This window comes from Enoplosus armatus, chromosome 18 (genome assembly GCF_043641665.1).
Source record: "Enoplosus armatus isolate fEnoArm2 chromosome 18, fEnoArm2.hap1, whole genome shotgun sequence".
In the NCBI taxonomy this organism is placed as follows: domain Eukaryota; kingdom Metazoa; phylum Chordata; class Actinopteri; order Centrarchiformes; family Enoplosidae; genus Enoplosus; species Enoplosus armatus.
The window spans coordinates 6,775,502-6,801,738 of record NC_092197.1 but is presented as its reverse complement, the minus strand read 5'-3'; the positions used below and the strand labels follow the sequence as shown (position 1 = coordinate 6,801,738).

The 26,237-nt window shown below is 39.5% G+C and overlaps 4 protein-coding genes across 4 annotated transcripts; 1 reads left to right on the top strand and 3 right to left on the bottom strand.

Annotated features, from left to right (window-relative positions):
• Positions 1–1,840: 1,840 nt before the first annotated feature.
• Positions 1,841–3,052, bottom strand: rxfp3 (relaxin family peptide receptor 3). Its single transcript, XM_070924615.1, has one exon. The coding sequence runs from the start codon at positions 3,050–3,052 to the stop codon at positions 1,841–1,843; it is 1,212 nt and encodes a 403-aa protein (XP_070780716.1).
• A 6,218-nt stretch (positions 3,053–9,270) lies between these two features.
• btc (betacellulin, epidermal growth factor family member) lies at positions 9,271–14,882 on the bottom strand. The gene is made up of 5 exons (XM_070924274.1): positions 14,843–14,882; positions 13,918–14,025; positions 11,876–11,996; positions 11,464–11,610; positions 9,271–10,629 (listed from the first exon to the last, which is right to left on the bottom strand). Exons 1-5 carry the CDS (start codon positions 14,880–14,882, stop codon positions 10,482–10,484), a joined length of 564 nt encoding a protein of 187 aa, XP_070780375.1. The 3' UTR covers positions 9,271–10,481.
• A 2,519-nt stretch (positions 14,883–17,401) lies between these two features.
• gng10 (guanine nucleotide binding protein (G protein), gamma 10) lies at positions 17,402–19,152 on the bottom strand. The gene is made up of 3 exons (XM_070924275.1): positions 18,980–19,152; positions 17,711–17,838; positions 17,402–17,609 (listed from the first exon to the last, which is right to left on the bottom strand). Exons 1-2 carry the CDS (start codon positions 19,058–19,060, stop codon positions 17,713–17,715), a joined length of 207 nt encoding a protein of 68 aa, XP_070780376.1. The 5' UTR covers positions 19,061–19,152; the 3' UTR covers positions 17,402–17,609; positions 17,711–17,712.
• Positions 19,153–20,484: 1,332 nt separating this feature from the next.
• Positions 20,485–23,597, top strand: nxnl2 (nucleoredoxin like 2). Its single transcript, XM_070924958.1, has 2 exons — positions 20,485–20,914; positions 22,663–23,597. Exons 1-2 carry the CDS (start codon positions 20,613–20,615, stop codon positions 22,829–22,831), a joined length of 471 nt encoding a protein of 156 aa, XP_070781059.1. The 5' UTR covers positions 20,485–20,612; the 3' UTR covers positions 22,832–23,597.
• The last annotated feature ends 2,640 nt before the right edge of the window (positions 23,598–26,237 follow it).

Here is a 26,237-nt window from a genome sequence, read left to right as displayed (position 1 = left end):
GATCAGTAGTTCTCTGTTTTCAAAGCTTATTCTGACTCCGTCTGTTATTCACTTGAGATGTACTGACATCCACAGGAGACAGTTTGAAGCCACCGCATTTCACAGGTTCTAGGTGTTTATTGCCGAGACTGTGACACTTTTTAAATGTGTTTTCATATGTAAATCGATTGAAAACAAATAAATTGAGGTAGACAACAAAATAACTTCCACAGAATATCTGTTTCCTAAAAATTCAAAACACATCAAAGGGTTTCTCTCCGGCGCCCTGGGACATCAATGGAGGCATTAGCTCATCTCTTGAGGAATACACACTGTTACATTTGAATTTCTAATCATGATTTTGACTCGTCATTTTTATTCCCCCAAAAGGGATTTTACTGAGAGATGAAATGCTCTCTGTGTGTGTTAAACCGATGTGTGTGTGCACTGTGGGTGCCAGATTTAAAATCATGATAGATCGCTCTTATGTACCAATTTAATACCCCGGTCCTGGGGCGATTCGCCTTGTCGGTATGTGCCTTAAATTAGTCCCTTTGTTTTTTTAGATGATTAATTAAAAGATTCAATGTGGTATTTATCTCAGGGTGCTGATTGTTTCGGTGGGTTTGTCAGACTCCTGCGGGGCTCAACTCTGTCCAAGGCTTGGAGGCAGCAGGAGGAGAAAGGACTGAAATTCTCTCTTCTTTGAACCAAGAAAGTATTGAATCCAGCAATTAATTAAATCCTGTACAGTTAAACTTTCTATAAGTGCAGAGTGCCAATTTAAAAAAAAACAAACCCTTTATCTATCCAGGTTGACAACCTTCAGCTGTAAACTGTGCATAAATATGTGACTGTGGAGGGTCAACTCCCACAGGCAGACTCATCCATCGCTGACATCCAACTGCTGTTAAATTGTACTTAATTGAAAGAACTAGTATTTGTTGCTGAAGTTGTTCTGGTTTCTCAGAAATCACAAATGGTCGTGAATACATGAAATATAAGTGACAGATAACCCCCCTGACTTCCTGCACATGACAACACGTATAGGTGGCTAATGGTGCTGCATGTTTATAGAAATCAAAAAACACATCATTGTATCCATTAAACGCTCTTAATTTCTCCATTAATTCAATAGTAATTAATGGTTTACATGTGCTTTTAAAGAAATGATAGATGGGTTGATTCATGCAGACACTAGTAATGAAGGCATTGTTTAAATTCCCTTTGTGTTTGGTTGTGATTTGACCAATTAAATGTGTTTCTGAAAAAACAACTCGACATTTAAAGTTAGTGTGCATTTGCACTTTGTGCTTTAATGGCAAATAACAATTGGTAAATAAAGGATTTTGAGATTAAGGTAGTTTAATTTAATATCTGTACCTCACTGTGTGGTGGAGCTCATTGGAATCATCTTTACCTAATGTACCATGAGGCCAGAGATTGCAGTGGTGTATTATTTGGATATTATTCATCCTCACTGAGCACCTGAGTGTTTTCTACACACAAACATACTACATGTTGTAGATGCACTTTACTTTTCACATTAAAAAAAATATATATATATCATATATATATATCATATATATTTACATTTTTAGACAGACTTAGAACATTCAAAATACTGTATATTTGTATGCACGAGAGAAATGTCTTTTACTCTTTCATTATAAAGACCAGAAAAGTACAAAATGACAGATATCGTATGTGACCATTTCAGTTCCTTTCTCACCTTTTCAATCATGTAGGTCCAACTTGAGCTCAGCTGCGGGGCAAGAAATGGAGCAATTAACATAAATGCATATAAATACCAATCAACAAGGACTAAAAAATAAAATCCCTGTCCGTGTGGCACTTAAGACTAAGTGCTGTTTTGTGGCAGATCTCTGTCACTGAACATAACAGCCCCCGGAGGATAAAACACCACAGCGGGCTCCTCGGGCGCGCTGACGGGGAGCAGGACGTGCCCATGCTCGTTCATCTCCTGCTTTGTGGTGGCTGTGATCGGTCTTATGGTCTGCGAAGTCATCCGCCAGAAGAGTTTTTTCAGCGCTTTCCTGAACTCCCGCCTCATCAGGCAGTACAGGATGGGGTTGAGGCAGCTGTTGGAGTGCGCCAGGCACACGGACACGGGGAAGACGTACACCTGCATGGTGTAGTACTCGTAACTGAAATGAACCACGTTGAGTTTGATGAGGATGCCCCACGCTGTCAGAGCCTGGTTGGGCAGCCAGCAGAGGAAAAAGGATAAGACCACGATGGTGACAGACTTGGTGACTTTGGCGCGTCGTTTGGCGCTCGACGTGTTGATGTTTTTGGAGGTGATGAAGCGCAATAGGAGCAGGTAGCAGGCTGAGATGATGCCCAGTGGCACCACAAACCCCAGCAGCACTTTCTGAGATTGATAGAGTCCCAGCCAGAACTGTGCGGTTCCGTTGCTTTCCGGGAATTTGACGAGACACAGGTCCTCATTGGAAACTGTCACGGTTGTGGAGAAAACCGCGTGCGGCAGAGCGGCGGAAACAGCGGCAAACCAGACCAAAACGGTGATGCACCGCGCGGAGCAGCAGTGCGGCCGCCGCCGCCTGCCCTTGAGCGCAGAGGCGAGCGACCAGTACCTCGCCACGCTCATGGCAGTCAGGAAAAACACGCTGGCATACATATTCATAGCGGTCACATAGGAAACGATCTTGCACATTGCTTTGCCGAAAAGCCACGAGAAGTCCAGCGCGTTCTCCACCGCCCAGAACGGCAGAGTCAGGACGAACTGGAAGTCAGTCACAGCCAAACTCGTTACGAAAAGGTTGATGGAGGATTTCTTCCACACCTGTTTAGACTTCATTAGGTACAGGACCAGTAAGTTCCCAACCAGACCCAGCGCGCAAACCAGCGAGTAAATGACAGAGATGATAACCCTCACAACTGCGGCGCCATCCCCCACAAAATCTGTTTTGTCCAAGTCTGGCAGGTGGACGTAGTCGCCATAGGAACTGTTGGTCGTGTTGAAATTGCAGCTGAAGTTGACTGTCCCCGCTGAGCCCTCGTAATTAGTATCGGTACATTCTCCAGACATTTTAACTTTAATCCCCGAGGATGTTTACAAAAGTCATGCCCATAAATCCAAATGCTTCACCTCTTGGAGAAATAAAGAAAATCCTTGGGTTTTAGGTTCTTGCGCCAGCCTCCGTGTTACTCAAGTAACACATAAACCTGAATACACACTTAAAAGCAGCCTAGGTTTTCTGTTAAAGGAAATAAACGCAAAATAACCGTAAGAGTTGCTGTGCATTCCTGACAGGTGACAGAGCTCCTCGTCAGGCTGCCGTGCTGCTCTGAGCTTTCCTCTGTGCGTCTCAGCTCTCCAAGTGTGAAAAGGGCGTCCTGACGCAGCGCTATAAGGCGCAGTCTGGCGCTGTCCTTGGTTCTGATTAAAGACCATGTGAAAAACATCCATCCTGATATTCATTTCATGTAGATTAATCCATAAAAATGTATAGCCGGAAAAATGCCCTCTTTATGGTAGATAAACATGGTAAAGTACCCTCTTGGATACCCCAATAAAACATGATAAAGTACCCATGGATACCCCTATATATAAATAAAACATGATAAAGTACCCATGGATGCCCCTCAATATAGATAAAACATGATGTGCCAATGGATGCCCCTATAAAACATGATAAAGTGCCCATGGATACCCCTATATATAAATAAAACATGATAAAGTGCCCATGGGTACCCCTATATATAAATAAAACATGATAAAGTGCCCATGGGTACCCCTACGGTAGATAAAACATGATTAAGTGCCTCTATGGTGGTCCCATTGTGCAAGAAGACGTGATAGTGCCCTCTAGGGGTCTCTTCCAGTGGATAAAACGAGATGCAGTGCCATGTAGGCTGCCCAATACATGCTAGAAAATGAGTTGGCCTCAGACGGGCTGAGTCAGCCACTCTACAAAAACAATACAAAATGTTAGGATTAAATTTGTTTTCCTACATAAACACACTGTTGTTGAATCGACTGTGGAGATACACCGTACTGACCTTATAGGACATTTCTCTAATGTGCAACTCATCCACCCACACACACACACACTGCCTCTCAGACACACACAGATAAATATTTATATTCAAGTGTAGTAAAGGTCGAAGGTGTTGTCAAACGCTAAAAGCTTTCATGAGCTGACTTATGGTCTGTCCCATCCATTACTTTTAATTTACTTCCTATTGATCCCACTTTACCCTGGCTGAGGGTCAGTAGCCTACTCTTACCTGTCTGGATGGCACAGATGAAACGGGGTGCATGGAGGTTAAGATGAGGGGAAATCATTCAACCGGAGGATGACAGGTGAAATGAAGAGTAGAAGGAAGATGGGGACATCATGACCAGAGCCTACAAAGAGTTGGAGAAGAGAGGTGAAAAGAGGAGCGTAAATTAGATTGTGATTAAATTAGAAGATACCAGTGGGATCTATTAGTCATTACTATTATTAATGAGGTACACAGTTAGTAAGATATGCCAGGCAAGCATTCATATTGCACAAATCATTTCATCATAGCTGGCTACATGATCTGAATGAGAAAAGCTTTGAAACCAAAAATGCTAAATGTAAAAGAACATTTCAACATTTAGTGAAATACGCTTACTACTGTACTTGCTGAGAGTTAGAGGAGATTGAGACTCAGTCATGTTAGCTACAGCCAGCAGCCAGATAACTTAGCTTAGCAGAAAGACTGGAAACAGGGGTAAACAGCTAGCATGGCGCTGTCCGAAGGTAACATCCACCTACCAGCATCTCCGCAGCTTGAGAAGCACTTGATGCACCGCTACGACCTGCATTTTTCTTTCTTGTCAAAGCTTGGCGCCTACACTACCCACAATGCAACTCCACAGACAGTTTGGTCAGAGATTCAGGTGTGTTATTCCTTTGAGAGCTGAAAACATTTAATGACCACATAGCTTATTAAAATCAATTCAAAGCTAATTGTGTACATTTTGAAATGGGCATTTATGTGAAAACCTGTCAATCCTAATTCAAGAGGAGACGTCTTTTTATGAAGGTTCTCATCCACTTCAGTCTCTTTTGTAAGACCAGTTTGCTGTGGTTATGGATCATATCTCTGTTATTCAGCAGCAAAGAAATCATTCTTCATTTGAGAAAATTATATTTAATCTTTTCATCTTTAACCTCCTAAGACCTGGCATCCACATGCGTGGACATCACATTTTGGGTTATACCATAATACTTAATTCTGCTTATATGGAAATTCAAAATTGTCCCCATATGCAGAACCACATCATGTCAACAGATGATGCTTAATTTTTATACTTATCAGGTCCCAATAAGCCCAAATAGCAAAGAGAAATTAAGATAGAGCTTGGGTTTTAGGAGGTTAAATTAATCTCTCATTGTAATATTAGATACAGTATAAAGAGGAAAAATGAGACAAGAGCCTCAGACACATTTTACTAGCACAAGCAAATCCCTGGCCCATTAATTAGAAATTCAGCTTTAAGGGTGCAGATGAATACATGTATACTAACAAAGTTTTTTTGTTCATCCAAAGTCAAGAGCAGCAACTAACCTTGAGGAGAGCTAACCGAAGTGGTTCCAGCACTTGGCAAAGATGTTTGTGTTGCTTACTTTTATTTTCGTTTTTTCTCAACAAGATAGAGCCTCATACATTGAACTTACAGGGAATGTACGAGCCATTCACTTTAACAAATTCCTCCTGACATTCAGGTCAAATACTTTTGGGAGGCCTTGTAATTGCTCTTGACGTCTCAAAGTGCTTGCTTGGAGCAATGAAAGGAAACAACAACTCCACTCACATAAAGTATTTCTTCATAGTCAGGTAGCGAATTACTGGCTTGTAGTTCCCTTGCAGAATAAAGATAAGAAATGTGAAAGTCTTTTCATTTTGACAAGTCAGGCAGGATCACGCGAGCGAAATGGTGTCTCATCAGTGGTGACGATAGCTGAGTGAAAAATAAATCAAATCTTTGTTCACTATACAGGAAGTCAGCAGGACATGAACTCGCTCCATTCTGATGTGTTTGGTCCCTCATCCAGTTTCTATTTGTGAGAATCAAAATGAAAGAAAAGAAACTCTGTGTACTCATGTAATCATCTGTGTAATGTTCCTTCCAGCATAACATTTTGCCCTTTGTGTCGGGCTTTTATAGCACAAATCTTCTGCAGTAATCAACATGTCAGATCCCCCATGAACCTCTGCAGCACTGAGGGGGAAAAATACATGCCTCCACTATAACTGGTATCTGATCCAGTCATAACCACCTGCCATCCCACTAATGGTTTCTTGATCCTTGTGCTTTTGAAGGATATCTTCACATGACAGCTGATGTCATGACTTTACAGAGCGAGAATGATAGTTGCAGCATCCACACTATATTTATCCACCCAGCCTCCTAAAAGCTAAAATGTCCCTTTGCCAAAAATGGGTCTGGTTCACATGAAACTGATTGCAATCATTTATTTATGCTACTTCTGGTGTTGATAACAATTAAACTAACAGATGTAATAGAAGTCAGATCATAGTACTGGCCATGCAATTTAGCTCAGAATAACCACTGTGAAATAAAACAATATATATGTATAAGTATTATAATAAGTATTCAGATCCTGTACTTCAGAGTAGTAACAATAACAGAGTGAAAATACTCTGTTACAAGTTCTGTATTCATTTTATTTAAAACTCATTATGTAAGCAGTTCAATTATTACACATTATATTATTTCTAACATATTAACAGCATTTTCATTTTAAATCTTGTTGAGGAGGAACTAATTAAAACTATTTTATATACTTTTGGGTAGTTAAATACACTGTATAACAATGCATCAAAATGTATATCCACATTTTACGTTTTTTGAAGCCTTTAATCAGCAAAGTAATGAGCAACTATAGCTGTCAAATAAATGTGGTGGAGTAAAAAGTACAAAATTTCCCTCTGAAATGAAGAGGAGTAGAAGTATAAAATAGCATAAAATGGTACCTTCAAGCTGTATTTAAGTAAATGTATCTTTGTTACATCCCATCACTGATTAAGTCCAAATGTGTGCGTTCAGTATTTTAAAAAGGCTGTTGTCATAGGTGTTCTGCTGACCTCTATTGGTAATCATGCAAATTACAAAAACTCTACACATTGATTGGAACAGGGGAGGATACGAAACACATTAAACACTGCCTTAACAACTCGCAATGTTCTCTTCCAGTGCTGATCTATGTGGCGCCCTGCGTGGTGTAATATCTTCCAGTCTAACTGCTGGGTAGTCATAGCACAGCTGTTGGAGCCACCAGCTTGCACACATACCAGAAAACAGATGGAGCTGTTATAAGTGTATTGAACGAGCCCTGCAGTCACTACTACACTTCATCCAAGGTCTAATATCCACTATAAGTTGAAGCATACGGTTGTTTAAGGTGTTTCAAAATGACACTATGGGTTTATGAAAAAGATTTTACTGCGTCTCCAGTTCCAAATCAAACATCTGCTATAGTTTGGTTGGTATCTGTCTTCCTTATCAGCCTCATTTCTAAGTCCTGCAGACACACCCCTCATATAGAAACTCCACACAGGCATTCCACAGCTGTCACTCTTTTGAAGACAGCCGGGCACAAAGGCCACCTGTAATTAGGTCAAACCGACGTTGTTAACAGAGCAGAGAATAGATGTCCTTGAATACAGAAGTGTAGGCTGGTGTTGGCAGACTCAATATGAAAAATAATATCCTTTAACCAACAGACAGAGACAGAAATGCTTTATCACTTCTGGGCAGTGTTTTTAGTGTATGGCATTGTCATTATCCCTTCACCTCATATCTTGTTTTATAGTTGCCTTGGTATAGATTGTGAAATAACCTTTTCAGGCATTCAGAGCAACTCACAGTAATATAAGCCAAGAACAAGTCAGCCATGTCTCTAAAATGAATTAACTTAAATTAAATTTAAAAAACACATTCAGCCAAGAGTCTTATTATTCAACTCTAGCAGACCATGACCAAAACAATTCTAGATGAGGTTTTTTTGAAAAGTAAGATACAGTAACTTCTCGATCTTCTCATCTAACTCTCAGCAAATAAATGTATAATCAAACTATTCTTTTTAGATTTTAGCAGCCTCCTACTCCTGCATACCAGTTTTGACACCTCCTTCACTGCCATATTTGTAGAACATGTTTCTAAAAATGTGTGTATGTTCATGCACTGGTTGCATAGTTTGAAATTAAAGCGATGATTTGTGTATTTGGACAGATGATGATAAATTAAAGGGGAAATCCACCAATTTTACACATCATGTGAAAAAAGCTGAAAAAAGACTTTTGTGGCTCCAGAGGGAGCTGCGTGAAGTCTGATAAATTACCTCAAGTGATGTCACTTGAGTCTGCATCGGTGGGGCTGAAGACTACAAGTTTGAAAAAAATCTGGTGACGTGAAGTTAGAAAGAAGTGTTTGCTGGACCTCTGTAGCTCGCTACTTATTTCAGCTTGAGGCTCCAGGCTACGTTAGCTGCTTCTAACATAACACCCAAATCTCTGGCCGAACTGCCAGCGGTCGGGTTGCATTGTGGGTAATGTAGGCGCCACGTTTTGACAAGGAAGAAAAATGCATGGAATAAAAAAGATGATGTCACTGATGCTGCCGCATCAGTTTTGATACTTTTGATACTACTTACACTGTGAGTCTGACAATGTGACAGGAGTGCAATGTTAAATCTGTGGAGCACTCTTTTAAAAAACAGTTAATTGTAAAGTTAAAACAAACAGATAGCAAAACTGACTATACATACTACAGACTGCCCAGCACATTACAATCAAGAACAAAGTCAGATACAAAATAATTCCCTTGTGCCAACAGGATTAAGTCACGTTATGTCAGTGGACGATACTTTATGTTCCCACTCACGCTGGAATGTGTTGGCTCCAGCTGGTAACACAGCACCATAGCAGCACAACAAAACAATAAAACTGTAACCAAAGCATAATTACCCGAAGGGGAGTATAATCATTACTTAATCTGAATGTGTGTATGGAATAATATACATGTAAATACTACATGTATTTGATTAAATTGAAACTGATGTAACAAAGGTTATAGTGGCTCATGGTGCAGTCTGGAGATCTGAGACGTTTATCTGTGAGGGAGTGAAAGTCAGCAGTGAACTTGTGAACTTGAGCTCATTGGGCTGTGATGAGATTTCTTATGAAACACTACGCAATGTGGGTCTCATTGCAATATATTTTAGCTGTGATTTTTTTTGTGTTTTTTTTATTATTTTAAATGGACAGCACATATACAGTAGCCATATTTATTGACATATAAACAGACTTCACTGACTCTGTCCTAACTCTCTTCATTCTACATTTAGATGCAGAGTTAATACACATACAGATACACATTAAAAACCCGGTGAAAGGCTGGCAGTTTAGAAACCATCTCATACAGTAGAGCACTTTCACCTCAGTGGAGCCTCCACACACTGGCTCGGCTGTTCTGCCTCTGTAGCTCGGAGGCTGCTCGGCTCCAAATATACAGTTCAAAAAAGCCTCCAGCACAAGTTCTCCTTGTCCTCCTCCAACCCGGGAGTCCAGAACTGCAACCTTTAGTATATATAAGGCTCGTCTTGCATTGCTAAAGTTGATGAGTAACAATATTCTGCGTGTGTGTGTACGTGGAGATATTGATGTAGATAGAGGAATAAAATGATGATAACTGTTGATTTTGTGATGTAGATTTTTAAATATTAATAATTGGTCCTTTGTGAAATGACACTTTACTAGCGGTAAACAAAGTAGAAACAATACAACACAAAGATACAGCATACTGAATCAGTATTCTGCAGCTGCTGGTGCTTGTGATATTGCATATTTCTATACATTTGATGATTTATTTTACGTTCCCCCGGTATAGAGTTCCCCAAAGAGAACATAGAGTGTAGTATCGTCACACAGTCACTTTCCTCTCATTTTTCAGTGTCTAAGTGTCTCCCATGCAGACTAATAACTTGATCAGCTGTTATCACCGACTGCCAGCTGGTGTCACAGCTTTTTCCAACATAGCAACGATTTATTTAGCGCTGTGCAGTCAGCAGTGCTAAATGAAAAGCTTGAAGCGGATGTGGCTCTGCACCATTTGGAAAAAAGTGTCCTTGCCAACACACAACCAGCTCCAAACTTGTGTTTAATCGTAAATCCAGGAAGGCATCTTCTTTGTTCTGAAGTTTCATCAAAGTTTCAGACAAGGCTGCCCTTTAAAAGGAGGGTGCAAACTCCTGAGCTCCTGCTTGATCTAACGCAGACTTTATCCAGGAATGTCCTTCCTATGAGCAGGCCTCAGTCCTGTCCAGCACAGAGGGACCTCCTTTAGCGCACTGCCGTCACTGTGAGACAAAAGGCAGCAGCTGTCGCATGAAGGACAAAATCCCTCATGTCTAAACAGTCCCCAGACTTGTGGTCGCACACGTCCTCACACACACTCCTCATACAGCGTTGGTGTGTGGTGGCTCTGTTGAGTCTGCCATTGAGGTTGTGTGTGCTGCACTGGTGTCCATCATGCTGAGCTTCTCTGTCCCGTTCCTTGGTTCTTCTCTCCGTCTTCCCCTCCGCCAACACAGTCTCCACCTACGACTGACAGAGATGGAAACATATTATACTCAGGATCCAAGCACATTTCATTTATGTGCAGCAGTAATAGCAAAACCAGTTGTTCAATAATCACAGTCACAAGTTAAAACATGCTTATTCGCTTTCTTGTCGAGGGTTAGATGAGAAGATGCCACTCTCATATCTGTATGATAAATATGAAGCTACAGCCAGCAGCTGGTTAGCTTAGCTTAGCATATGGACTAAAAACAGGGGGAAACAGCTAGCCTGGCTGTGTCCAAAGGTAAGAAAATACACCTACCAGCACCTCTAAAGCTCACTAATGAACATGTTATATCTTGTTCGTTTAATACATACAAAAAGCAAATTATAAAAACAACAAAGTGAGAGGAGCTATTTATAAAGTCCCATTCATTTTTTCCCATAGACAATGTTATATGACTCACAGTTGGAGCACTTCCACAACTTGGATGGACATGAAACTCTCCTGAAGCCCATGTACATAAAAAATACAAATTCCTGGGTGCATTTTGGCAAGAAACATCCAATTACAGAGCTTTAAATTCTGTGATGTGCGGCGCTAACGTCGGGGGAAAGACAATTATTATGGTGACGAGAGAACAGATATTACAGATGTTAACGTGTTAGTAGTAAGCTTTAGAGGTGCTAGTAAGAGGAATTTTTTTCATCTGGCTGCACCTACATCTTTACCATAGAACGTGAGGTGGTATCAATCTTCTTATCTAAGTCTTGGCTAGACAGCGAATAAGCGTAGTTCCCAACAATGTCCTATTACTTTAAGTACTTTTGAAACATTTGTGAATCACATTCTTTGGTCCCACAAGCACAAAAGCTTACTGTGAACAAATGCAGATGAATACAATGAGAAGAATGAGAAAAACGAGCCCGGCGATGACGCAGGCAATTATGATTCGTTGTTTCTCTCCTATCTGCCAGTCCAGGTCCACATATTCACACCTGGGACCAATATAACCATGCTGACACCTGAGACAAAGAAAGAAAAAAAGACTTTCATGGCTTTCATTTTCAATTTATGTGAATTTTCCTTGCAGGCATCTGTTTGTCTGCTTTTCCAAATATATTGGAACACATCCACACAATTACACAACTCTCTTTCATCTATTCTGTATTCAAATCCTTGTCTTCACTGTCAGACTCCTAACTTTGAATTTCTTTTACAGCTACATCTATCTCTTTATATTTCTCAATCACCATTATCTCCATCTTTTTGCAGCAGACAGTCTCTCACCTACAAGACGGTGCCTTCTGTTCTTTAACGTAACGACAGTCCCCGTGGACGCAGTAGTTTGTTAGTTCCTCAGGACATTTTGAGAAGTGGCCGCTCCACTGCCCTGTATCTATTGTGTCTCCTGGAGAAATGACATGACAACATTTAAAATGAGTTTCAGAATGATTGCATTCAAAGACAATTCAGTATAAAAGCATTTCATCATCTGTTGAAGTTCAAAATAAACACACTAATGAACAGTGGAAAGTATGAACTCTGATGATACATTGTTAGATATTTGGGGAAATATGCTTATTTGCTTTCTTGCTGAGATTCAATACCACTGTGATGTTTGTCCATTCAAAATAAGGCTACAGTCAGCAGCCAGTTAGCTTATAGCCTAGCTTAGTTTAGCGTAAAGACTGGAAACAGGGAAACAGCTAGCCTGGCTCTGTCTGAAGGTAACAAAATCCACCTCTAAAGCTCACTAATTAACACGTTATAGCTGTTTTCTCCTGTTTCCAGTCTTTAAACCATCTCCTGGCTGTAGCTTCATTACAGACATCATCTCATATAACTCGGGTCAAGAGAGCGAAAAAGCTTGTTTCCCAAAATGTCAGACTATTCCTGTAACTGCGTCACGTTCTGTCAGCTTGCTTCTTTGACTCACATGTTCACCTTCTGGCATGGCCAGATGTATAAATAGACTGTTTGCAATATGATCAGAGAGGAGTCCTCATGAATCAGTGCCAGGAAAAGCTTAGTGTCATCAAGGTCTCATTAACCACGTGTCTCGATTATTACAATTCTTTACTAAGTGAAACACACACGCTAAAGTGGAATACAGTTAGGGTACAATTTCCCATTCTCCCGTCTAGCTTTTCTCTCTAGCTTAATTGCTCACAAACACAAACTCTAAAACACACCCTAACATAATGCTGAACTTCTGATCATCAGTTACACAGAGTGCTTTTTATACTACAGGCTGCCGCAATCTTTACAACCCATTCCCATGAGATTATCTTTGAAAATGAGTTCGTAAAAGAATACTGCCGCTCAGGTGACATCAAGGAAAGCGCTTCAGTTGTTAGCCGAAACATGAGACCTGGCTTGCTGCCATGACCTCATTGTTGAAAAGAAAAACATCCAATTGCAAAGTTCAAAGGAATGATACGTTGGAAAATATGTTAATTTGCTTTCTTGACGAGAGTTAGCTCAGATGAGAAGATCGATACCACTTTCGCTAAATATGAAGTTAAAGCCAGCAGTTGATTGGTTTAGTTTGCCTGGAAAGGAATAAAAATGTCTACCAGCACCTAAGCTAACTAATTAACATGTTTTACCTCATTTGTTTAATCTGTACTAAAACCATAATGTAAAAATGACAAGTTGTCGTTTTAGAGGGAATTGAGCGATGTTACATTTACCCCGTTCTCAATCTTTCTGCTAAGCTAAGCTAACCATCTGCTGGTTGTAGCTAGCTAGCAGTTGGTTAGTTTAGCTTAGCTTAACGTGGGAAGCAGCTAGCCTGGAAAGGAAACGTCAGTGAATTTTGATAAAGCAGCTCCTTTAGAGGAACTTTTTTTGTTTGTTTGTTTTCTCCTTTGCTGTGATTAATCCATCAAACAAAGACAAAATTATTGGCAAGAATTAAAATCAGAAACAGGTTTATTGCCTAACCGGTTTAAACATAAGCTACAAGGTATTTGCCTTGGTGTTGTGGTGCATAACAGCCAAAACAAACAAAGTAAGAGAAAAGACAACAAGTATGGCGTTTTCAAAGACTCAGAGAAGTAACTAACAACCAGCCCAGGCTCCTGATCAGTTCGGGCACTTTAATTACTCCTCTGCTCTCTGGACAGCCAGGAGTATGACTGCCCCACAATTAACTGCCTCTATTTCTGTCTTTGCTCATTTTTTCCTTTGCTGTGAAGTGTTTCAATGCGTAGGTGTGTTTGCATTTTAACATCCACATCTGCGTTTTGCCCGTTCCTCCACTAAACCTCCACCTTAAAACTTCAAAGCAGCCGGGGGGGCGCCCCTCGCCTCCTGTCCGTATCTACCTGTGCAATTGTCTCTGTTGCCATGGCGATGACAGTGGGCCACAGTTCGATTGGCAGACTCGTCGGTGGCATTCCATTCTGCCAGGGAGTATTTGCATAAGGCCAGAGCTGCAGCCAGAAACACAAACAAAAAGACAATCACACACGTACACACTCACAACAACTATATATATATGCACGTGCGAGAACAGTTCCACCACATTTGTGATCACATTCCACCTACAGTATCGGATCTACGTGAGAGATGACAGGAAAAACATCACAGTTATTGGTGAATAGCTGCTGAGTCATGATGCCAGCCAGCCTTATAGGGTAGGAGAGAGTGGCAATTCCTCTCGCTCACGCCCACTTCTGTGTCTCTCACACACATACACACTTTCACTGCTCTAAAGAAAACCCATATTAACTGCCCTGGTCACGCTTAGAGCAGTTTGATTACATAAACGTTTACCACAGACTGTGTAAACCTCAACATATATGAGGATATTACAAAGACGAATTTCATACCACATTAGGGAAGTCTGTTTTGACAATGATTGGTAATCACAGGGGATACATTTCTGGTGTATGGACTCTTCATTCAATCATTAACCAACACTGAAGTCTACTGTACAAATATAGCTCAGTAGGGAGAGCACTGTCTTCAAACCTGCTTTGCTTTGAAGGTACATGGATGTTGAAAATGTCAAAACAGTATGGAATTAACTCATACAGTGGCATTTTTAACACGATGTATGTCCCTTGAGAAGACAACTATCACTTGGACCCAGCGTTGAAAATAAGAATTATATGTAAACATCACTCTAATGTGTCTGAGGTTTCTAAACTCTCATATTATATTAAAACCAGCCTTCTCTTTACAACCAGTAAGTAGGAAATGTGAACACTGATTCAAATAAAAGGATAAAACAACAGTAAATCTTACCTGTTGCTATTCCTACATAGAGTCTGTACACCTTGGCCATCTCCTCACTTGATAAAAGGGCTCATCCGACACATGAAAGTTCAGAGTCATTGACAAAAAGGAATGAAAGTGGATCAATCCTTTCTCAGAGGTCAATGACCTTTGAAAAAGGTGTGGACAAGCTGTGCAAGTTCCCCAGTGGTGTGTCGTATTGTGGTCCTTCATTGATGGCAGCTGTGTTCATAGTCATCCAGGAAACCTTGAGGCTATAACCAAAGCACACATACACACACACACACACACACACAGCCCAAAGTGCCTCCCTGGACTGTGTCTGGACTGCACTACAGCGTGTGTGAGAATAGAAAAAGAGGGGTGGCACTGAAACCCAACTCTGCTCTCTGCTCCCCGCCCACACCTTTAAAGGCGAATACGACTCCATTCAAGCTACTCAGGTTATTTCCTCGTCAAAGAACAACTGCACCTTTATACCTGAGTTACCTTCTCTTCAGAATGAAGTGACAGAGGAGCACTCTTTGAAAAGGAACAGCCAGTTTCACAGCAAAGCACTTCTGATCCATTTATATTTTCCATTGCGTTGTCTTTTGGAGGAACATGCCAGTGTATATGACCAGTTTTGCAGGTGCTCTGGACAAACAGAAAGTAGATACATGTTGGAGGACTGACAAAACCAGACACTGAAATACACAGCTGCAACATCTGGACTTCTTGTTGGTGTAAACGGACTCCTGCAGAGTTATGAATCAACTGGAAGAAAGCTTAACGTGAAAGTTCAAATGGCTACAACTGATGCTTGTTCCTCACTTCAGTATTTCCATTTTATACTTCACTAATGATGAATAAACATTGTACTTTCAGGTCAGTCTCTATTTTGATGAATAAATAAACACCTTCTGGACAGTCTCCGTTGTCTCAGTTTTTAATGTAACGGAAACATACCCCACACAACAGTTGTGGAGTTTTCTTAACAAATAGTCTTTCCAACAGTCTAGTTATACTCAAGAAAACAAGGTCACAACGAGGACATGTATGGCTCTTCTAAGCTATTTAGTCTAAACAACAGAATCCAGTCTCCATCCAGCTTATCATAAAAAAATTGAGACACCTCAAGGTTTTATAATCTTTCAGACTAGACAGTGAATGCATCAGTGATTAAACTCAGTGATTAAACTCTCATAATATAATATATATCACATGGGCCTTTTTTTTCCTAAATTGAGTAACTTAAAGATAGAGATACTTAAAGTGCATTTTGCAAAACTAATAAAAACATTTGGGGAAAAGAAGTGCATTTTGCTGGAAATACTACATTTTAAATGCACTTTAATTGAGTATTTCTACATTGTTGTATTGGTACTTTAACTGAAGTAAAGTATCTGAATACTTCTTCCACCACTGGCTGTTCTGCTTTGGGAAGAATGAATCATGATATTTTTGTTCTCTACACATGACCAGCAGGTGGCATCCGTTGACACTTTCCCTCAATAGGTACTCTTGGTTTACATGATAACCTAGGATCGGCAGTGGAAAACCAGTTTTCCATCACTCAAAGGAATCTATTGATTGAAGTGAAAATGATCTGAAAATGAAGTTTGTCACTCTGGTACCTTATTTAAACCATGTTGAGCTCCAGAACCGAATATACTGCAGCCACGTTTCCTAAATAGAAATAGCTGTAGGAAAAGCTTTCTGTCATTTTGCAAGTTATTTGGGGTTACAAATATACAAAAGTCCTGCTCACATGTGAACCATCTTCTCATTGCTCTCTGGCTTCTTTCTTATAGAGAGAGTTTCTCATTCTCACATACAGATAATGTTAACTTTCTGCATCCTGTTCTCTTACTGCTCATGCAAAACGTGTCAAAAAGGAGGATGATGCCCTCAGTGGGGTGCACATTTGAACAAAGGTTGTTAGGAAAGGAGGCAACAAAATGGGGGAAACTATTGAGACTCGTCCAAGGAACAGTGTACTGAGAGGAAAAGGAAGTGACAAAGTAGAGTGCTGTCTCATGACTGGCTAGACCTCTTTTAGGCTGATCTAGATAGTTTCTGGGGCGATTGTCTTCACCTTAAAATACATATATATAAGTTCCATTTAATACAGAATATATACAAATAAATAAAACATAAAATGAAATAAAAACAGACACTGGCTTAAATGCCTAAACACACTTAAAGAGGATGGACATCATGATTCATAATATCCAGTTTCCACACTATGGTGATTCATGTTTTATTTCATAGCCTTGAGCTTGTAAATAAGTTCCACGATCCGTAAAAGCTCAAAGGCGGAGTGAAGTGTAACTTTCTGTTGAGTGTCTTTGCAGTTTTTAACAGGAAGAACCAGTTTCCTCTCTCGGGCTGTGGTCCTAACTTAGACTGAACATCAGGAAGCTCCGACGCCACCAGATTCCAAGGCGTAATTTAGAGCCTGGCTATAAACATCCGCTTTGTATAATACATAGATGATCACTAAATGACTCCCTGTATAAAACAGAGATCACACTTTTACAGCATTAGCTTTCAACAGGTATTTAAATAAAGACTAAGAAGAAGGAGGTTTATGCAAAGTATTTTAATGTGTTAAAAAAGTTACTTTATGTGGCTATACAGAAATGTAGTAAAACAAGACATATATTTGAAAAACTTAATTTTCTTCTTAAAAAACATGAAATTATCATCAACAATCAAATAAAAATGGTTTAAAAAAATGGAATTCTTTTCTTCTGTGAGTGAGATGCCACAGTTGTGTCCACTTCATCTTCCACTGCAAAAAGTGCAAATCTTTTTATTCCTCGTTTGATATTCTGCGATAATGATAGGTGTTACTTATAACAAATAAAGGCTGTTAACTTTGTGGACTCTGACCTTCACACTACAGCACAGGAGCGTGGTTCTCTGAAGGGGTTGCTGCCTGTGGGGACTCCGACCAGCAGGGCATCTTTGCCTGCGTTCTGCAGACAGTACTGCTGGAGCTCTGCAGCCGCCTGGGACACCTGGGAACACAGACATATTGATTTATATTAGTCACCTTTTAAAAAGGGGTTTATAAGCATCGATAATGGCTTTAATCATGGTTAATGGTCTTTATTTTATAAATCAGTTATAAGCCATTAATAAAACTAACTTTTGGGTTTTTAGCTAGCTATTTAATTCAGGGAATCCCTTCCAATAGACTGTTTGACCACTCACCTTCTAGAAAAGGGACATCTGCATCAAAATCCCTTTATAAACAACTTATTAACATTTATACCTGCAGACTTGATGGATTACTATGAGAACCCTTTATTAATGATTGATGAACAGTTATAATTGCAAAGTTTTGCTGACAGAAATTGAGAAACTGGTGACCCTTTATTAATGACTAACTAATAAGGAGGCATCTGCCTGATGAACTGATGAGCAACAAAGACAAAGCAAGTTTAATGCTTGAGGAGGATTTTTCCACAACATAGGAACCCAAAAGTTATTCTTACTAATGGTTTGCAAATGACCTATAGAGCAATAGTAAATGATTCATTAACCATGAATAAAGTCGTCAATTCATGCTTATAAAGCCATTTTAAAATGGTGACTTATCAGAAAGTGGTTTATTATTTGTCTTTTTTTCACAGGGACAATGCACATTTCTCAACTGTAAATGAGACAGTGTTAGCCAAAAGGCTCATTCGCAACTGTTGTAACTTGGCCAGTTGTTAAATATTAATATCTAAATATGATATATGTGACATTTCAACTTATCTAAGTGTTTAGGGAGAGCACTCAGCAACATGTTCCCACCATCCTCTAAATTCACAACATTATTTGACATTTGGTTGATAAATAATATGCTGCAGTCCGGGTATAATGTGTGGAATAAGAGTATAGAGCGTATATAGTATGAGACTTTATGAGGCAGCAGTGAATGACCATGCTGTAAGACAAGTAGGTGGTTAATAAATAGACTGTATAAAATAAAACATTAGACTGTAATGTGTTGAATCTTATACAGAAGGTTAGTGCTCTTTCATTGGTCATATTTCATAAAAAAACAAAGGTAAACTAATCAAGAGAAGCACAAGTAAACCCTGAACTCTCATGTCCATTAAAAGATATCATGTTTTTTCTGTGTAAGGTTGTATTTGTTTTTTTCTTTACCTTGATTCTTTCCACACTGGCCTCAAGCTTCAGTTGCTCCACCAGCCGTCGCATGTTGGATAAATTAGAATTAGAGGTCATGTTGGTGGAAATTCTTTTGGGAGAGAAAAATTCCTTGGGAAAAAAAACCAACCCTTCAGTCTTTCAACGCAGCAGTCGAGTCCACTGATGGGCAGCAAATGCTCACTAAGAAAGAGCGGCCGGGTTTCTTTCCAAATGACCTCCGTCCACTCCACTAAAGCAACAAGGAGCGAAGGAAGCACACTGATCTCCAAATGTACTTCACAGACACTCTTTAAAGTTGTTTCAGTTCTGTATTCTAAATGTGAAGTTAAACTGTATATTTCAGCATTTTATACACAGACCACAACATGCAAAAAGTAACTGGACATATTGGTTTTGTATGGATTTGGCGATGCCAATGTTTGTTTGTTCGCTATTTGTGATGCAACAAAGTGCATTTCTTTCCCAGTGAAGAAATATACAGCTTCATCATACTTTAAACTTTAAACTGTACGACAGATACAGAGAAATTTAGTTAGAGAGAAAGGGAAGGTACATATATATATAGAGAGAAATATAGAATATATGGGATGTGGAAGAGGTGGGGAGACAACATGGAAATGGGGGAGAAAGAAGATAAAAGACAAGTGAGAAGAACAGGAGACGGAGGAGGACGAAGGACAGAGGAAGTGAAGAAAGGAGCGGCAAAGGAAGTGGAAAAGGAGAAAAACAGAGGGAAGGTGAAGGAACTGAACAAGAGGAAGCTTAACAGTAAAACTGAGTAATTTACAAATTAGTGTATGATCTTGTATGGCCATTGAAGCATTAAAGACAGGACAAAACTGAATATTAACAAAACTCATAACATGGCAAATAAAAATGTTTGTCTTACAAGCTAGTTAGCAATAAGGTTCAGGTTATACAACCTTTTCCTTTCTGTTGGGTGGATACAAAATCAAGACTCAATAAAAATGAACCAGAGATGATGGAAAAGGTAAAAACAAACAAACAAACAAAAAATAACCCTGGCTTCAGTAGTTCAGTAATATATTTTAATAAAGTTTGAAAACAAATGGAAAACATGGTTTAAAAAAAGTTTTTAAAAAGCAAAATAAACATACAAAAACTACCTCTTCTGGCAATTGAGGTAACGTGACTCCGTGACCGCGGTCGACATCAGCCATCTTGTCTGCAGCCAGGTTCTTTCACGAGATTCGTTTGAAAACGTTTGTCGGTTAATTGAAAGACTAACTACAGCGGGTAATGCGGCTCTGCGCATGCGCTCGCCCGGGCTGCCTGAAAGTGCTGTGAAACGTCGTGCCGCAGCTGAACTGGAAATTACTAGCATACGAGCAGCGTTTGAATGCAGCTTTCTCCCTGAAGCTGAAACCCCACATTACATGGCTATTGAACTACCACACTGTCTTCTTGAGTGCTCATTGGTCCGCAGGTGATTACCAGGATTGGCTGTAAGTAGCTTTTGCACAAAGGTAAACATTACAGGAAAGTAGGGGAAGCTTCTTCAGAGAACCGAGGTGTCGAAACTCGGCAATATGAGCTAAAGCGACTCTTAGAGCTGTCAAATCTCCCGGACTCTTTAATTTGAAGTGTGTGCGAGACTTTAGCAGACATGGTAGAGGTGTTTGCCGGGCGGACACTCCTGAATAAAGACGGGGATTTCGTCGAGCCTGACGAGGCGTTGAGGAATAAAGTGGTGGGGATCTACTTTTCTGCGGGATGGTGTCCGCCTTGTCGAGACTTCACTCCCATCCTGTGTGATTTCTACACGGAGCTGGTCGAAGAGAGCGAACCTCCTGCCCAGTTTGAGATAGTTTTTGTCTCCTCTGACAAGTCGGCGGATGACATGGTTGAATATTATCATGATATGCATGGAGACTGGCTAGCTCTGCCCTGGACGGATGACTACAAGCAGTAAGTATCAAAATCTAATGAAAAGTCAATGGAAGTTTGGTTATTTAACTTACAGAGTGTATGAATGTTCCCATTATCTGTTTCACTTTCTATTTAAATATTTTACACAAACATTTTAAACTCAATGTAAGGTGTCAAAATTGTAATTAGATGCACTTGACTGTGCTTTATTTGTCTTTTATCTAATTAGGATTTAACACTATTGTCTGTACAGCCTATTAGGCTGTGCTCCAGGTTATGTAAAATGCTTATGAGGGTCACCCTGTCTGGGATTAGGTCTAAGTGCAGAACAGACAGACTACCTCCCACAGCTGGGAGTGACAGTGACTTTAAGATTGATCTGTTCAATTTTAACTGTATGGTTTATTTAGTTTGATTTCATATTTTTTTTGTCTCTGAATGCCCAGATCCCATGTTGGATTGAGTCTTTTGTGTATATGTGTTGTTTTATGACAGAATCAACTCTAAATCAAACCTGCATCTGTGGACGTGCAGTAGTATATGCTTGTATGTAGCATGTGTCATCTTATGTACACATTTTCAAAAAGTCAAGCATCAGTGACGGAGGAGTCGCTCATATAAAAAGTAGTAAAAGTAGCAATATCACAATAAAAGTCCTAAATTCAAAGTGTTACTTTGGTGGAAGTGCAGGTGTTCTTAAATGTGTAAAGTATCAAAAGTACTCATGATGAAGTGTTGTTAGGTTTTTGTATATTATATCATCTTTGAGTATAATTAGTGTTGTATTCGTGTATATGCAGCATTTTAATGTTGTATCTGGTCAAGGGCAAGGTCATTTCACATTTACATAAACATTTACATTGAAATGTTTTCTTACATACTGTATACCACTGTGTAGTTAAATAAATAACAATGCATAACAATTTTTAAACTAATCATATGAACTGTGAATTGTAGCTAAAGCTGGAATTTAGTCAGCATAAAATGGAAATATGAAAGTAAAGCACTAGAGCTGAAACGAATAGTTGATTAGTTGATCAATTAGTTAATTTTTTTTAAGGCAAAAATGCCTATTATTCTCAGGTTCCAACCTCTGAAATGTGAGAATTTGTTGCTTGTCTTTGTCCTACATGAGAGTAAACAGAATATATTTGGGTTTTAGACTGATGCTTCGATAAAACAAGACAACCTGGGCTCTTGGAAATTTTAATGGCCATTTTTCACTATTTGCTGACACTTTTTAAACTAAATATAAGTAGATTTATTGAAAATGAAAATGATAGTTGCAACCCAAAGAATTCGTTTTTAAGCTGATCATGTGTTTTGTTTTTAAAATGCAAATCTTGTAGCTATAGCTGTCAAATAAATGCAGTGGAGTAAAAAGCACAGTATTTCTCTCTGAGGAGGAGATATTAAAAAATCACATAAAATGGAAGTATCTCAGATTTGTGTGCAAGTATAAATGTAAAAGTACCCACACTCGGTTTTGATATGCTTATTGTAGGATTTAAAAATCTTGATCTGCGAAGTAACTGGTAACTCCAGCTGTTGGATATATGTAGTTGAGTAAAAAGTACAATTTCTTTATTAGTGAAGTATAGAAGATGCATAAAATGGAAATGCTATAGTAGAGTACCTTAGATTTGTACATAAGTACTGTATGTGAGTAAGTGTTCTTTATGTTCAAGCATATGATGTTTTTTTTCACAAAGTAGAAGAAACAAAGCAGCAGCTATTGCAACAGTTGTGTAACAAATCCCTTCCTTTGTCTCTCTTTTCTCTCTCAGCGAGTTGAAGCAGCGCTACAAGATCACAGCAGTGCCCAAACTGGTGATTGTGAAGGAGAACGGCGACATGATCACAGACAAGGGCAGGAAACAGATCAGAGACCGAGGCCTCGCCTGCTTCAGGTCCTGGTTGGACGCTGCAGAGATCTTTCAGAACTTTAAGGGTTAGGGACACCACAACGACGATGAGGAAACCCGTCTACCCGTCTTTTCACGTGGGCTACTGTAGCTGCGTTAGAGAGCTGAACAAAACCAAAGTCAAATATTTTCACTTTAGTTCAGGTGGTTCCCAACCTGGGGATAGTTCTGAAGTATCACAAGATGATTAAAGGGATATGAAAGAGCAAGATTTTTTCTGTTACACGCAATTATGTTTATTTATTCAGATATTTCTCTATTTTTTTGCTTTTTTTCTTGTCAAATCTTGGATTTTTTTTAACTTCTTAAGCACTCAAAAATCCTTCAAATGAAACAATTTGAGAGGGAGAAATCTAACTTTGGTTGAATTGCTCACAAGTCATGCTTTAATAAGGGGTTTACGTGTAGAGATATTGATTTATTTTAAGGGCTCACAAGCCAAAAAGGTTGGGAAACACCACTTTAGTTGCTGACTTTTAACAAACGTCCTATGCATTTAAGACAAACCTCAGGCGTGTCCATTATGGTTCACATGTGAAAAAGGCTCCACTTTAGGGAAATTGTCCATTCGGTATGAATAATACAAGCCAGCTGCTGTAGTTTCTCAGTTCATTTAAAAAATACATCCATTGATGTTCTATATAAGCTAGTGCACTAAACGACTAAACCTTGCCCATATTAAGTAGATATCCTCTTTCCAGAGAGCTTGCTTTTCTATATTTAAGGTATATGTAAGGTTTGACTTGTAGTTCTACTTTGAGCTGCTTGTATATTTTTGTATTTTGTTTTTTATGAGTTTTACGGTTGTTATTAAAAAAAAAAAAAAAATCTGTATTCTGAGATTTATTGCCATGTTTAATCTCACATTTCTGTCACAGTGTCAAAGAGCCGCTCTACGTGTCCCACGGTTCATGAACAAACAAAGTGATTCCCTTGTTCCTCGTTAAGATGCCGAAAGCCCACAGGACATTGTTTCCAACATGCTGACATTCACATCCTTGGTCTTAATTGCCTTTTTTTCCCCTTGTGCATGCTTTTATCACTTTGTACATAAAACATCCAACAGGCATGATGACATTGTGATGAGTCTGCACAGGCCAGTCTCTCCAGGTCTGTCTGCTTTGTAATATCAAATGCTGCAAGTCTTCAAAGAACACCAGGTTAGCGCCCGGAGGCTTCGCTAAGGAATAAATTTGACTGGTGGGTTCAAGTGTATTTATGCCGCCCTTCATCACAACCATGTCTTGGAGGACCGTGGATCTCACAGTCTTACAGAATAATATGATGCAACCCCTCAAGGTAACGAAGAGATACGGAAAAGAAAGCACAAGACTCAAATTGGCATGTTAGCAAAAGACACAACACAGCTACTGACATCTGATGTACTATGACATCCACTGGAAACTGAGCTTTATTCATGTAGTTGGAATCATTCCTCTGGTGCACTTTTGTGGAAGTTGCGGTTTCATAGTCAACCACTTGGGGTCACTATTTTGTCATACATGAGAATATCGTGATCTCAGTTTTACCTTCATTTAGGGCAGTTTACGACTCGCTTCACTTGAGGCGCACATATTAGAGGAATATAATCTATAGGTACTTATTGTTACTTCATTTGTATGTTTGAGCTTCACTGTGCAGAATGGTGTGAGTTCAGTTTGATACTAGAAGACTGTAAACACATTCATCTGCTGAAGTCTCAGTTTAGGAGGTCTTTGTATACGATTTTGCCAAATGGACTTCCTGGACTGAGACTGATGAGTCCATATAGGACTCAGAGTTTGAAGGCAGCTGGTGCAGCCTCACCTATCCATGCACACCTTTTCCTCCTATCATGTGACACTCTATCTTATTATAGATCTAAATGGAAATTACATTATCCTGGTGGGTGTAAGGGTGTGTATGATTACATTATCACATCAGCTTTAAGAGTGTGTGAGGGTGTGTCATGAGGTGAGGTCAAAGGTCAAAATGACCCCCATTACTCTGGCTCCATAGACCAAAAACATGGATGTGGCTCATCAGTCCTCTCCGAGGTAAGAGGTATGGTGTGAGTTCTAAGTTACTCTAACTGACTACTAACTTTATTGATAGTTAATGAGCCATTTACTAATGGTGCATTTATAAGCCATTAATATTCTGTGTACTGTAATCGCAGTGTTGGAAAGTTACTAAGTACATTTACTCAAATACTGTACTTAATAATACAAAATATACTCAACAAATAAATGATGATGTATTAATATAGGTTAAGATAAGACTTGATTGATCCCCACACATGAATGTATCAATAATTATAATCCAATAATATAATATACATTTTGAAATGGATCTTTTGTAGTATATTTTAAGTATATTTTAATGCTGGGTTTTGAATGCAGGACTTTTACTAGTATTTCTAAACTGGTATGGTTACTTTTACTTCTGTAGCCTAAAAGATCTGAGTACTTCTTCCACCACTGTGTCTAATGGTAATAAGGTAACTTAATTTTTTACTCTTTGGCATCACAGACATAATTTGATTTCTGGTCAAACACGAGTCACCACACAATTACAACTGAAATCCACGCGATTTTATTCATTTATTTTTGTATTTACTTCCTGCCAGCTGCCTGATTGAGACCCCAGTCGACAGAGAACCTCCCAGGTCAGTTTAGATTGAGATGGATCTTTATGTCGACTTCACATTTATTGGAGTCAGTCGCACTTCTTGTTGGCTCTGGAAATGAAAGGCAGTAGTGTTTCCTGCTGCTGTAACGGTGTCTTGAATCAACTAACAAGGCCGTCTTTATGTGAGGGCAGGGAGGGGGGGAGGCGGAGAGCTGGGTGGACCGGCGGACCCTGCACGGAGAGAGCGCTATCGTCAAGTTTACCCCGCTAGCAAACAGAACTTCCGCTCACAACCTTCAAAATAAGATAAGATTGAGGCCATAAGTAAAGATACATAGAGAAACGTTTTATGAGATAAACATTATTATTTATATTTTTATGTCTGTAAATTACTTATTGGAACAAAAGGGATATATATATATATTATGCATAGCCCTGGTGTCATTTCCTTATTTTGTAAATAGTTGAATTCACTTACTTGCCCAGAGTTAGATGAGAAGATTGATACCACTCTCATGTGTGAAAAGGTAAATATAAAGCTAAAGCCAGCAACCGGTTAGCTTAGCTTAGCATAAAGACTGGATGCAAGGGGAAAAAGCTAGCCTAGTTCTGTCCAAAGGTAACAGAAACCAGTAGCCTCCAGTAACTTCCTAGGGACTCCACTGGTTGCTCGGCCACCTCATGGTGACATTTTAGCGAGTATATTTTATTTATTTTGAAGGCAGCAGCCCTCATGTTCCGGTGTTATTCTGCCTCTCTCCGGCAGGCTTCACGCCACTCGGCGGTACAAACGCTCACACCCGCACATCCTGCACTCCGCAAGAGTC

Excerpts from the sequence above, each read along its gene's own strand:
- nxnl2 (XM_070924958.1), top strand. The coding sequence starts at position 20,613 with ATGGTAGAGGTGTTTGCCGGGCGGACACTCCTGAATAAAGACGGGGAT. Across the intron at positions 20,915-22,662 it reads TGGACGGATGACTACAAGCA|CGAGTTGAAGCAGCGCTACA; the intron begins GTAAGTATCAAA and ends TTTCTCTCTCAG.
- rxfp3 (XM_070924615.1), bottom strand. The coding sequence starts at position 3,052 with ATGTCTGGAGAATGTACCGATACTAATTACGAGGGCTCAGCGGGGACA.
- gng10 (XM_070924275.1), bottom strand. The coding sequence starts at position 19,060 with ATGACCTCTAATTCTAATTTATCCAACATGCGACGGCTGGTGGAGCAA. Across the intron at positions 17,839-18,979 it reads CCAGTGTGGAAAGAATCAAG|GTGTCCCAGGCGGCTGCAGA; the intron begins GTAAAGAAAAAA and ends CTGTGTTCCCAG.
- btc (XM_070924274.1), bottom strand. The coding sequence starts at position 14,882 with ATGGCCAAGGTGTACAGACTCTATGTAGGAATAGCAACAG. Across the intron at positions 14,026-14,842 it reads CTATGTAGGAATAGCAACAG|CTCTGGCCTTATGCAAATAC; the intron begins GTAAGATTTACT and ends TTCTGGCTGCAG. Across the intron at positions 10,630-11,463 it reads TTCATCTGCATTTGTTCACA|TCGTAGGTGGAGACTGTGTT; the intron begins GTAAGCTTTTGT and ends CATCTCTGTCAG.